This window comes from Theropithecus gelada, chromosome X, assembly GCF_003255815.1.
Source record: "Theropithecus gelada isolate Dixy chromosome X, Tgel_1.0, whole genome shotgun sequence".
Lineage (NCBI taxonomy): Eukaryota > Metazoa > Chordata > Mammalia > Primates > Cercopithecidae > Theropithecus > Theropithecus gelada.
The window spans coordinates 32,734,258-32,748,872 of NC_037689.1; the positions used below are offsets into that span (position 1 = coordinate 32,734,258).

The 14,615-nt window shown below is 40.8% G+C and overlaps 1 protein-coding gene across 2 annotated transcripts in view; it reads right to left on the reverse strand.

The window, feature by feature from the left end:
• Positions 1-247: 247 nt before the first annotated feature.
• ARHGAP6 (Rho GTPase activating protein 6) overlaps positions 248-14,615 on the reverse strand; it is a 532,527-nt gene continuing 518,159 nt past the window's right edge. For both annotated transcript variants that reach the window (XM_025372327.1, XM_025372328.1), the window contains exons 11-13: positions 6,458-6,726; positions 4,730-4,810; positions 248-2,251 (exon numbers count right to left, since the gene is read on the reverse strand). In XM_025372327.1, the coding sequence (XP_025228112.1) occupies positions 1,575-2,251; positions 4,730-4,810; positions 6,458-6,726 (1,027 nt within the window). In that variant the 3' untranslated portion in view covers positions 248-1,574. The remainder of the gene's footprint in view (positions 2,252-4,729; positions 4,811-6,457; positions 6,727-14,615) is intronic.

Here is a 14,615-nt window from a genome sequence, read left to right on the forward strand (position 1 = left end):
ACCACCTCTTCAACAATCGAGGAAATCAGCCTTTACTTGCAACAAATTATTATACATTTCTAAATGCTTTGGTGTCACAGAGTTGATGTCCCAAATCCGTCTGATATTTTTAAACCATATTTTTTGCTATATATGTATATGCACAGAATTGCCATGATTTATTACACTTGGATCTGTGGATAGTGAAATATATGTCTGAAATGTGATGCAAATTCATTCAAGAGATTTAAAGCCAGGAAACAAAGTCTTTGCTTAACTTTTTATTCATCATGGCACAAGATAGAACCTTAAGAAACAGCACTGGAAATTTCATCACCAACATGAAAATTAAGAGTAGCATGTTTTATAAAAAGAAAAAAAAAATCTTTTTTTATGATACACTTTCCCTTCAGAAGTGAAAAAAAAAAATTGCATAAAATACTGAAGCTTATCGCCATCTGCTGGTCAAAAATAGTTATGCACTTGAAAAACTTCAAACTACTAAAGTACGGTAGAACATTTTACAATACATATAAAATTACGAAAGAAAACATCTCCTCAGCCTTTGGCACAATGTAAGTACAAAGCTGTAGGCTTTCCACCAAATGTGATTTAGGTTTTAAAGAATTGCATGTAATTTGGCAAATACTGATTATGGGGCAAAGGGAAAAACATGTTCTATAGTTTGAATATTCTATGTAGATTCTTAAACACTTTATAGTTGGATTCCAGTTTGTAGTTTTGAAAAATACATAAAAATTATACATTATAAATATATATTATATATGGCCTATATAAAACTGAATTTGATGTAATGTGGGACGGACAACTTCTTAATTTCTTTGTGAGGCACTGCCTTTTTCTTGTTTGGTTAACTGAATCCTTTCTAAACAAGTTCTAAAAATATATTTCATAATCTGTCAGATTTAGGATTTTCCTGAAAACGTATTCAATATCAAAAACCATTCAGTGATTTTTCTTTTTGTATCTGACTCCTATATAAAAATATAGCTTCTCATATTCTGTTTCATCTTGTTAGTATTTTCGTTAGGCATTGAAGTAAGGGTTATCCCCAGTTATAAAGCTATGGCAAAAGCACAGAAACCCGCTTGTGCATATTCTAGAACATTCTATAGAATCTCATTGTTTAGTATATCTCATTGCTTAATGTAAGTGAAGTGTTTTTTAAAAATTGTTCCTTTTGTTTTCTCTTTGTGAATATATCATATATGATTATACATAATCTGTTACAGAATATACAATAGTCAAAACTGAAGACACATAAATACGGTTAGGCTATACCAAAGCAAGAGTTGTATCTTATATTATAGAGCCAAAAGGGACGTTTTTAGATTGGACATTGCCATCTGGTTTGGGTTCTGTTTGTTTTTCCTAAGGCTGGCTACGCAATGGAACCTTATTCTCAATGGCGGGGGCGTGAGTGCTCTACCTCTGTAGGTGAACTGGATTTCTCTTGTGTCGCTTTTGAGAAGCGTGAAAGAAGAACACTAAATGTGCCAGTGGCCACCACCCACGGTCCCCCCTGGGCTGGAGGGTGTGGGGCGCTGGGCATGGGGTCTTGGCTGGGCATGGGGTCAGACCAGCGTCTCCGGCAGGGCATCGGGGTTGTCGGCAGACAGGAGCTCCCAGATCTGCCAGCGCTCTCTCTGCCAGTCGAGCCAGCCAGCGTCTCCCAGGCGCGGACTGTCCTCCTCGCCTGCTGGCAGGGAGTTGGCGCTACTCAGTTTTTTCTGCGTGACCTGCTGCTCTCGCTCGGCTGCTTGGCCTCCCTGGTCCGTGGCTGTCCCCACGCCTTCCGGGGGCCCCTGGATCCGGGCCGCTACCGTCCCCGCCGCCGCGGGCTTCCCCGGGCCCGGGTATGGAGGTGGGGGCCGCTTGTCATCCCTCCCGCTCCCACGGGGTCTTTGGCACTGAGGTGAGGCCCGGCTCTGCAGCCCGGCCACATCCAGCTCACTCTCGCTGAGGTCGTGGGTGCCGCTCAGGGTCAAGTACTGCTCCGATCTGGCCATGGGCCGCTCGGCTTTCCCTGCCACCTGGACGTGGGGAGTGCTGCAGGCACGCGACACCGCAGGGTGGGCCCTGCCCTCTGTCGCAGGGGCTGCGGGCTGAGTCCTCCGAGCCACCTGCGTGTCGCTGTCCAGCTCTGCGGGGCTCCCCTGCCACCGAGGCCAATTCGGGGACAGGTTCCCTTGAGAAAGGGAGCAGGGCCCCGCTCTTAGGGAGCTGCTTTCAAAAATGTCTCCAGAGGAACCTGGAAGTCAGAGAGAAAGCCCAATAAAGGCAGTCAGTTTGTAGAATCCTTGTTGGGGATTCAAATCCTGTTATTTCCTTCCCATTTCTAAGACGTCCCCCCGGACTTCTAAAACTGAAACGGCATAGTATGCTCTTAGCTGCTGCTACCTGAAGAAAAGAACCCTCCCAGGAAAACAAAAAAATATAAATTGATTATCGGCTCAATTCATATGCCTAGACTCTGACAGGTTAGCTGAGATGTCAGACTAGATTAATAATTGGCTTTGCCACCAATTTGTGTTTCAGGAAAGGGCCCCTCTACATGGCTGGGAAAACTTTTCAGAATCCAGAAGGTGAAAGAAGCATTCCCTTCTTGTTCAATGCAATCCGTAATCCAGGAGAGATACAAATTATAATGTTTTCATGTTTCTATTGCATCAATGAAGTTACTTGAATCTCAAGTACCCCATTCCATGCCAGAAGGGAGGCCAGCCACTATGCATATTCTCCTACCATCAATGCAGGAAAGGCTGACTTGGTGATCACCCAGTCGTTCCCCTTTACTTCCTACATAGCATTTTCCAGCCTTTCTGGCAGTTAGGAGGGCCACAGAAATGAGGTCTGGGCAACAAGTGTGGACAGATGTGATGTGAGCCATTTCTAGGCCTGAACTAAAAATAAAATAAAATAAAATAAATAAATAAATAAATAAAACCCTAAACAAATGCCTTCCTACTGATCTTTGCTTTCCCCCTTCCCTTAACTACCAGCCCAGCATGAAGACTCCCTAGGTTCTGAAACTCTTGGAAGACTCCTGGGGCTCTGAGGATGGTGGAGCCACCGGATATGTAGAGCCTAGGCTGGGCCCCTTAGTAACTATGTGGAAGACAGCACTCCCTCCCCTCATACATTCCCACCCCTCTTCACCCCTCACAATCCACACTGTACTGGGACAGTGAGGGAGAAATCCAGTTGTAATAGGTTAAGCCACTGCCCCATTTCGGTGTTGTTATAGCAGGTAGCTTTCCCCAAAGGATACAACTTTCTTTAGGAAACTGAAAGGAAAGAAATAACAGTGCATTTTGCAAGGCAAAGGAGGAGTCCTTGGGGCATGTGTACCCAGACTACCATTTTCCTATGAATCTGCTCTGCCCCCCACTTCTTAAAAAGCAGACAAAGAACAAGAACACGGCCATGTTGGGGGCAGGGGAGTTGGGAGATGTGAGTATTTACAAAGAAACAAATGATAGCTGAAACAGGTGACAGCTGACACTGGAAAAGGAAAATGCAGTAAGGCTCTTCACAGGATACAGTGAGATATAGTTAGAAAAGGAATCGGCGCTAGATGGCATTAAATTTAAAAATGTACTATGCTTTTAAAATGTAAGATGGGAGATATTACAAAACAATGAGAAGGGGAATATAAATATAAAACAACCAAACAAATAATTTACACATTTTATACCATATATAACACGTATTCCAGATGGATTAAAAAAATTAAGGTTGAAACAATGAAATAACATTAAAAAGAAACGCATAGATGACTGACTATCCAATGCTGAACTAAAGATTAATTTTATGAAAGAATTCACAGAAAAGAGACAGTGATAAAATTAATGATGTAAAAAAAGAAAATGCAAGTGGTAAACAATATGGAAAAAGAGTTAACATCTTTATTATATAAAGAGTTCATAAGAATCAATTTAAAAAACACTAGCATACATAAATAGGAAATGATAAAAGTAACAATTCAATGGGGGGGAGAGTTCAGCAAATTAACAGAAACACTGAAAAATACTGGTAAGAAAGGAATGCAAATCAAATTAATAAATGCAGTTTTGTTTTACAAGTTAGCAAAAATGAAAAGCTACTAATTTGCAATACTGATGAGATTTGCACACAGCAGTGTAAAATCTCCTACCATCCACAGTTTACAGAATGCAAGGTAGTGGGTCCTATACAGAATAGGTGGTGACTGTACCTCCAGATTCTTGGAAAGCCTTGTTATATTTGACCCACTTCCCTGTTTTGGATTTATAACCTTTGACTTGCTTTCCAAAATTTTGTGAATCTATTAAAAATTTGAAAAATGAATTACATAAGAGGCTTCTGACAGTGTAACTTATTACAACAATAAGAAAAACTTTCAAATGACTTAGTATTGGTTTGTAAAATATGAATATGTACTCTGTGGAATATTCCTTGCCCTTAAAAAGGATAATGGAGAATAACTGGAAAATGGAAGTTAGAAAATAGTACAAAGTTGCACAGGCAGAATGATTGTAACTATAAAAACCTTTGCAAAGGAAATGGAAAATAAATATAGTCAAAGATTGGCATATTTGGGTGGAAAGCCTAAGGATAGTTTCATCCCCTCCCATTTTCAGCATTTCCCAAATAATGTTTGACAAGCATGTAATATAATGATAGTAAAGAAAACTTTAGAAAATAATTTTAAAAGTAAATGCAATAAAGTTTAAAATTAATACTTTACCTGTCATTCCTGGGTCTTTGGATCCGCTTTTTAATGTTGAATGCCAAGTTCCCCAGATATTGAAAGGCTCCTCTGACAGATCTAGGGAAAAAGTGTATAAAAAGGTATATAACACAAAAGGAAAATTAAAAATCAATGAACATTTTAATAACATCTCTTCTGTGCAAAGTATTGTATTCAAGATCCTGTTGCATACAAAACAATACAATTCAGATCCACCTTTCAGCATGTTCATTCTACTTGGGATTTACAAAAAGGCCCTTTTTATATCATGCTTGTGGCAGACAGAGTAAGGGCCCCTCAAAGATATCTGTGTCATAATCCCACAAATCTACAAAGATGTTATTTTCAAAAAGGACTTTGCAGATTTGATTAAATTATGGTTCTTAAGATGGGGAGATTTTCCTGGATTATCTGGATGGGGCCAATATAATTATAAGGGTCCTTATAAGAGAGGGGTAAGAGAGAAGATGCTGCTAGTGTGTTGGCTTAAAAGATGGAGGAAGGGGCCTCGATCCAAGGAATGCAGCAGCTTCTAGAAGCTAGAAAAGGCAAGAAAACGATTGTGCCCTAGGACATCCAGAAGGGAAAGAGGCCCTGTGGACCCATTTTAGACTTCTCACCTCTGGAACCATAAAATAATAAGTTTGCATGTTATAGGAAATGAATAGAAGGGTGATAGGTGGCAACAGCTTTATAGGCGCTAACCACATTAACACAGAATTAGAGGAACAATAGAGTTTCTGTACTTTGCTACTGGTATCATTGGATTTCTTCATGCATGCATTCACTCATAAATCCCCTTAGCTTATCCATCAATATTTATGGAGTAAGGCACTACATTAGGCTTTTTCACCATCTCATTTAATCCTCACTACAATCCCATGATGGGATTATAATTACGATTTATAGCAGCAGACGTCTACTGGGTGCCTCCACGTGTTCAGCAGTTCACATGCGTTATCTCACTTCATCCCTAGGAGGTTCCCAGGAGATCATTTTACAGACGATGCAACTAGCGTAAGGAGCAGGTAAGAAATGCACACAAGATTACACAGCAAGTATTATTGAGTGCGTATTACATTCGAAGTGCTGCGTTGAGGGCTTTACATGGATTAGTTCATTAAACTCAATGAATTAAATACTGTTATCATTCTGAGTTTTCACAGCAGGAGGAAATGGGACTCTGGGAAGCTCACTCACTCACTGGAGATCCTGCAGGTTGAAAGTGGCAGAGCAGGTTTGTGACTCCCAGTCTAGTGCTCTCTTGTCATTGGATACTAACACTATTTGGTTCTGGAAGGTTGTCTTCATACATAGTAGGTTCAGCTTGTTTTCTTTAGAAAAGTAACAGCAGTAATTGGGTGGCGCCTCAGACTAGCAAATATGCAACCCAAATCCAGTGTACATAAAGTTCCTAGGATGCTGGAGGGAAAAAGGATCAGCTGGGAATAGGAGTGGCTCCTCTGGGCATGTGTTTATTTCCCAGATATCTGAGAATTGGAGCGTGGCCTGCAAGGACCCTCCCAGCCAATGACTGGGCTCGCCACACCTTCCTCTTCCTAGTGTAGGCGTTCAGCAGGTACTCGGTAAATGCAGGTTGAATTACAGAAACATCAAATAAGGGAGAGACGAAGAGAAGGTCCGCAGAGCCCCCACACCATGCCACATGCAACAAGAGGAGGGTCACTTGTTTTGGCCAGCGCCGGCTGGCCAGGCTCCAGTTACCTTTCCCAAGCCTTGGTCCAGGAGAACTTTCCCTTGACTTTGACGACGACAAGTGGCCCACCAGCATAAACTGCCCTGGCACTTTGTAAAGCTTCTCTGAGCCCCCCGGGGCTGCGTCCTCTTGCATAGCCAGCAGGGAGCGCTCAGACAGCACTGGGGAGTTGTTGTCATAAGGGGAGATGTCTCCGCTGGAGGCCTTGTTGGAGTCTGTAGATGAATGCCTCCCTCCCACGGAAAAGGAAACTTCCGACTGCAGCATGTCAGGGCTTCTGGCACAATGAGACAATTACAGGTGTGTGAGTTTGTTAACAAGTAGTGACCAGATTTAAACAATATGGCTGTTATACAAATGACGGGAGGAGTATGCATGGACAAGGGCTGAAACAAAAAGACCATTTTGAGCAATGTTCCAAGATATCTACATCCATGAGGTGAAAGGGTTTCAACGATATGACCAGCAGAGGGCAGTAAAACCCAACAGATACAACAGGAAAAGGCAATGATGGTGAAGTGAGAATGAAACTGACAAGGAGCCCTGCATTTGCCAATGGGCATCGCTAAGTGCCTCAGGGACTCATTCCTGCTTCCATTTTTAAGTGAAAGTCTGATGCTCACTATCTATTAGGTAAGGATACACTAGTAGATAATTCTTTCACCTTCCTCAATATCCTGCATTAAAAATAATTCAGATAAAACTATGATTGACACTTTGCTTGAAGTTCATTATGGCTTTATGGACAACTTTTCCTTCCCCCAAAAATACTTAGTGTAAGTAAATCCATCTTTCATATGGTAAAGATGATGTGCCACCGGTGGGAATAAGTGTTTCATATATAAAGTGGTGACAAAAACAATAAATATATGACCGTCACTAGACTCCATTTTGTTCAAATACATCTAAAATGATTCTACAAGGCACTAGTGCTTTTACAAACTGATATGATGTACTAATTAGTATACCACTATCATAGTCCTGTGTTCATGAGTTGTCACAGAAACAGAAATAACAGTGAAAATGTATGTGGAACAGAAAAATGAGAATTTGAGCAACATGAAAAGAGCATGGGAAGTCTTACCTGGAAACATCTTTATTTTCTACCCTCCTCAAAACTGGCCCTGACAACATCTTGAAGGGAAACAATCACAGGTTGATTAAAAGTTTCAGAACCTACATCTTTTCCCCCTTACTTCACTTCTCTTTACTAGTCTTTGTTCTCTTCTGGCTTAATTTTTCAAAACAAATCCTTTTTATTTCTTAAAGAAGGTAAACACATGCCTGAACAACACTTTCCTAACCAAATGGTTTTGTGCATGCAAATTGGAGGAAGTGCATTCACAGGGATCTAGTTTCGTCTGAGGTTTTCAGCAGGGGTTAATATCGAGGGGAAAAACATCCGAGCTTCTGTGATACTGCCACAGCTGTAACTGAGGCAACCACGGGCTTGAACCCTTTTGCTGAGGACATTTCCTACCGACATGGAATAAAGAAGCCCCTTCCTTGCCTCCTCTTTGAACTCATATCACATAATCTTATGGGAAGAAGCCAGAGGACTGCTATGAGGATGATTTTCCAGACCTTCAGGCCACCAATGAGTTTGAAGGAAAAATAAAAGGAACTTACTATTTCTGCTGGAAAGTGGTGAGAAGGCGGCTATTTAACTACCCTATCTATTTAAAGGGGAAAAAAATCTTCCTTATTCTAGCTGAGAAAACAAATAGAGACTTATCTGTTGTCATGGGCTATCACTGGTTAAAGTTTATTATGAAAATGAGAAAAATTGCATGTGTTGAACTGGAAGCTAACATGGCTGTCAGCTCAGAATCAGTGTTCTGTGTTAGATTAGGGCTAGAAATCTTATTACTGGGATACTTTCATTTGTTTTCCCTGTTTAGCTGCCATTTTTCCAGTCATTAATAAAAATGTCTTATGTCTACTCAGTAAGAATATAAGTCGTATTTTTCTATCAATAACAGTGAGTACATAAAGCCTTACTGTACGAGATGACTTAAAGAGTCAATTCATTAGCTAAACCAATACAAAATCAGTGCAACCAATGTTTTGTTTTGTTTTGCGCCACTCATATTGGGAGGAAAGTTTTGGAAAGGTCATATTTTAGCTCATAGAGAGCCCAATAATTCTCTCATGTCTTGCTCATCCGTGTTACAACCCATATAGAACAGAATACATTCAACCAAGTGTTATAAGTTGAAGATTCAGCCAGGAGTTATGTGCATAAAGATACTCAATGGAAGAAATGTCCCTTAAGTCTTGGTACTAGGGACATTTGAGTTTCTACTGATGAGTAGGTTATTTTTACCCTATGGAGCCATGAATCATGTAATAAATAATGTATTTCTGTCTCCAATGACTGCTAAGAGGCTCAGAGAATTAAGGCTCCAATTGAGTTGGTGTTTTTAAGCTTGGGGATGCCTTTGTGAGTTTTGCATCCCAGCTTCATCTTATCACTCTTTGTATCGTGTTCCTTTCCCCAACATTTCAAATTACTTACAGCATCTCTAATTAATTACTTACTATGACATTGTTTCACTTTATATATTTTTCAAGCTGCTTCAAAAAATTTTTGGACTGATGTATAGGTAGGGGAAATTATACCTACATTAGTTGTTGGGGGTGGGGGGCTGGTGAAAAGGCAGTATGCCCCATGAGAGCGTTTAGTTTGGTGAAAACAACACAAAATAAAACAAAGACGATAATAACAACAGCAAAATTAAAGTTGCCACAGCATTTGTTCCTTTGTTTTAACATCTCTGATTGGATCTGATGAAGTAGAGGTGAGAGAGGAGGAGGCAGAGGGCCATTGTCCCTTGTCCCTTTCCTCTATTCTTTAGGTCTGCAAGATCTCATTGAGTGGTTGTGAAGCGTGAATCCCTGGGCAGCAGCATCTGTCTCACCTGGGAACTTTTTGGCAATGCCAATTCTACAGCTCCATTCTAGGCCTACTGAGAGGACTGACTACATCATTTGTGGAGCCCAGTGCAAAATGAACATGTGAGGCCCCCATGTTTAAAAAGCATTAAGCATTTCAAGATGGCTGCTTCTCAGTGTGGAGTCACAGCCCTGAAAGCCAGCTCTGACTATTAAAAGGGAAGCTCAGGGTGGGGCCAGCAAATTGTTTAAAGAAGCCCTCCAGGTGATTCTGATGCACAGGGATGTTAGGGAACCTCTAATAACCAAACCTTATTTTCCTCTCTCAATCTGTAGATGTGACAGTGGGCTAAAGGTCTGCTAAGAGCCAAATCAGGAGGGAAACCAAAGATGGTAGCCAAAACTGCAGCATTGGCTGCCCTGGGAGTGAATGTGGTGGTCCTGACCTTGGGGTTACTGAGGCCACAGTTAGGGGAAGGAGGAAGAGTGTCCCCATCCTAGTTGATTCCTGAACCTTGTCTGTCTGCCTTAAGCAGGATCCAGACAACTGAATGTAGTGTAGTCCCATTGTGGATCAGAACATGTTGAAGTGAAAGGGGGAGTAGGAAGGACCAGTGTAGTGTTCTCTGCTCTTCTGGTTCAGTCTCCTAAGTCAAGCCGGCAAAGTGACCACAGCTGGGCCCTCCATCAGGGAGGAAACAGCGGGGGGTAACTGAAGCGAATCCCTGGAGGTAGAGGTAGATGAGGTGTCTCACAGTAGACACAGGCTCTGAACCTCCTTGGGATGGCTGGGGTCACAGCCAGGGACATAGACAGAGGGGGCATCCAATGAGAGATGATGTCTTCTTTTCAAAGTTTCCCCACCCCTCAGTGTATCCCAGCCATGGGAGGAGATACAGCCTGAATACACATGGCAAGCAGTTTGGGAAATATACTTATGTGAACTATCCCCTTGGCCTGTGAAGAGAGTAAAAGTTAATATTTATACAGAGTTAATTATGTGGCAGGCACTGTACTAAGCTACTGTTAACAAGTCTTCTTTTTCCTGACCTGAGTCTGGGATTGAAAGAAACAAGGAGCTGACTGAATGCTGAATACCATGCTCTCTAGCAGCAGAGGCAGTTAGGGTTGGGATCCTTCTAGAATTTATTTGGTAAAGAGTGTTCAACATTATTACAAATCAATAGTAAAATGCTCTTTCTTACTTAGAGTTAATGGCCTTTTAAAATGTTTAAAATATTTCCCTATCATTTTATTGTCTTAGCAGAGGTCAGGAAGTGGCAGCCAAATTTGCCTAAGAACCTATGACCAAGAATTATCTTCTCACATGAAAGCCCACCGATTAAAAAGAAAAAAACTGTTTTATTCACTCCTCAGGACTCTCATAACAACATAGGCAGTTCATAGATTAAAAAATAAAGTAGTGTCATTCTATTGTTTTGTATCTGTCAGAAGCAAATCCAGGATCAACACATACACATACACATATATACATACACATATATACATACACATACATATATACATACACATATATACATACACATATATACATACACATATATACATACCCAGTACACATATATACATAAGACACACGCACATACATACACATATTCAGACATAAACACACACATACATATATGCATAGACCTATGCACACATATACATATACAAACATGTATATACACACGCACATAAATATGACAGACATGTACACGTATACACAGAGACATATTACATATACACATACATGCAATGATATACACATGCATATATACATACACCCACTTAGGCAATACAATTGGAAGTAAAGACACAGAACAGAGGGAGAGAGTAGGATTGCTGAGTGGAGGCTGGAGTCTGGAGAAATTTCCAGAGACTTGGAAGCAGAACTGTGAGGGCCTTTCAGAGCACATCTGTCCTGTAATGGGGGCTCGGCATCCAGTCATTGTGGACACCTTCATTACACACCTATACTTCCTGTGTCTGTCCATTTTCCATTTTCTACTTCTAAATCTTTCTATTCTATCCCAGTTTCTGAAACATTTCTAAGTTTATGGAAGCTATTGTAAAAGCAGCTTGTCAAATGTATAAATCAGGTGAAATCTATAAAGTTCTGTAAGATTTTCCATATAAAAATCACAAATCAAAAAACAAATTCTTGTAATCCAGAAATTCTGCAAGAAGACAGGGTGTGAATAAATCCAGGTATAGTGTAGTGGAAATGTGGATGGTAAAAGTATATAGGAAAGGAAATTTCTCTGGCCCTGAAACCTAGAGATAAAAGTGAGAAAAGAAAGAAAAACCCCCTTCCAGGCTACAACTGTCAGAGAAGTGGTTGTCTGCCAGGACCAGGGTGCCTCATAAGAGTCACTGATCAGAGTAAATATTTCATGTAAATAGATACATGAGTATTTTAATGCCTTTATTTGGGATGCTGAACTCAAAACTATCTTCTTAGTGTTGGATTATCCTGGAGTCAAATCTGAGAGAAGACATTGTGGTTGCTTATCACATTTTTCGGACATACCCAAAAGATAGTATGGTTTTCTAGATTTGACACTGAGTGTCCTGTGGAAAATCACTAAAACTCCTCCTCCTGGACTCATTTCTCCACCAGTGTTCAGAAATTAGAGTGCTGCCAATTGGAGCTGGTTTGTAGGAAGGTAATGCCCACTCAAGAAGCCTCCAGAGCTGACTCATAATGATGTGACATTTGATAGATTGAGGTTCAGAATGTTGGGTGGATGGGTTGCCAGTTGACATGAGTTGGCATCCAAAAGTGCCTGGTGGCTTCTCTTTCCAGTCTCAGAGCATCATGGATTGAGGTTGGGTGGACAGGTCACCAGTCTACATGGGTTTGCCTCCATGCACGGAGGGTTTCCCCGTTAGATCCCCAAACCCCAGGACCATCTACAGCATGCATGGCCAATCTCAGCTAACCAGACAAGCAAGGATGGGCATGGAGAGCGAGTCACATTCTCACCCTTAGCTGGTCCCTCCAGGTCAGGGCGTAAACATGCTGGCAGGGTACTGTGGGCAGGCCTGCACTGCAGCCGGAAGCACAGAACTTGTTCTGGGGACAAATGGAAAACTCCGGTTCAATCACCGGATGGGGCCTGCCCAGCACCTTGCTGAGCTGCCCCAGCAAGAACTGTGGAGATTTCAAATGTGTGTTGGCTTCATCCTTGGCTTAATTATTTGACTGATAAGTTCCAGTCTGTTGGAACTGAAAGCATTGTATCATCCATCTTGGATTGTATCAATGGAACTGGGAAAGGAATCCATTGCTGGAGCAGCTTTGGAATCGTGAAGAATGTGCACATTAATCACCATCAGTTCTACAAAGCCTCCCTTACACAGATTGCTAGGGATAAAGGCGCTCCACTTCAAAGAAGAACTGACATGGCTCTAAACTCCCCACTGGATGATGAAGTTAACACCCTGGGCATAAGGCTTTGGTGAAATTTGTCCCCCCATTTGTAGTCCTTATTAATTCCCTCCTAAGATCTCTGGCATATGGAGCACTTATGACAGGTGAAGATAAGACAGTGTTGTCTTCATTATTGACAGAGGGCCTGATAAAAACATCTTCAAATTAACATTCTGCAAATTTATAAAGAAGCCGTGAATCACAGTAAAGGTGTGAGGAAGGAAGGGGTGATATGATAAATTCTCCCTCCATCTTGAATGCCTTTCCATAGAAGGCATATATGCACACATTTTGGAATTTTTCATCATGGAATTCTCTATTCCACATAAGCTTTTTCTAAAACTATCTGGCTGGAAAGGCTTTCTTGAATGGAGTGTGTATGTTGGGGGAGGGGGGCAGGGGCAGTTAATGCTTCATAATTTCCAGGGTATTGAGGCCAACAGCTACTACCACTCAATAGGACTCTTTGCTGTTACACTGTACTGGTAAAGTCAGATTTCTTGTCTGAAAATTTCCTGAAACCCTTTCTGATTTGAAAAATCCTAGTAAAAGAAAAACAAAAATTATAATCTGTCACATAACACTCCATGGATTTGTGAAAGAAGATATTTTTAATGATGAGCTTTGAAAGATTAAAAGAAATGATCTATGTGATATTTATTTGGTAAGTTAAATGTGATACCTTTAAATTAGAAGAAAGCCTAATGCTCCCCCAGAATGAAGAAAGCAGATTTGTCACTCAATAGGATGAATATCTAGCTAAACAATACAATTATTTTTCAGTACTGAAATTTTTTTTTCAGACTAGTACAGATCTTCAACCATGCTCTTGATACACTAGTCACCAGTTCTGCTATTTAAAAAAAATTTTTAATTTAATTTTTTTCAGTAAAAACTTTGTGAAGGCCACTAACAGAATTAACCACAATGAAATTTAAATATATATACCTGAGTTTAGTTCATCCATATCTGCCTTCTCTCCAAACGCAGTTAAATTTGTTCTATTTTGATCTTGTTTCCAGAGTATAGAAGGGAAGATACTTTATTTGGCCTTATTTAATTAATATTCTATTTCTGTGTAGCCCCTGAGGTTTGCGAGAATAAGAGCAAATCTTTATATGTTTCCTCAAGCCTATATTTAAAAATTACAAGACTTGTTATTGAAACTAGTTACTGTGTCACCAATGATCTGAGCTCTGCTGAGTTCTCCTGAGCTCCGGATTTATGGGGGATTTTCACATTAATCATGCTTAGTTCTACAAAGCATCCCTTATGTGGAACTTAGGGGCCCGAGATGCCTCAGGCAAAAGAAAACTGTGTACCTCTATATACATGGTTTTATGTATAATTTTTTTTCCCAGAACATGAAAGCAGTTGAAAAAATTGAAAAGAAGATACATTCGAACCTATAACATTTATGTTAAATTTAAATGTTTTATTTATGCCCAAACAGAATTTCCTTATTTTATTTCAGGTTAATTTAGTTAAAACTTATTTAAGATTGTCACTTGATCAAGAGAAACTGTCAAACATAGCAATTCTCTCAGTTGGAACCAAGATAAACAAAGCAGATTTTGAAAATCTTGCTTTGGGAGCTGAGGCAGGAAGATCGCTTGCACCCAGGCGGTTGAGGCTTCAATGAACCATGGTCGTGCCACTGCACTCCAGCCTGGGTGACAGAGCGAGACCCTGTCTCAAAAAATAAATATGGGCCGGGCGCGGTGGCTCAAGCCTGTAATCCCAGCACTTTGGGAGGCCGAGACGGGCGGATCACGAGGTCAGGAGATCGAGACCATCCTGGTGAACACGGTGAAACCCCGTCTCTACTAAAAAAT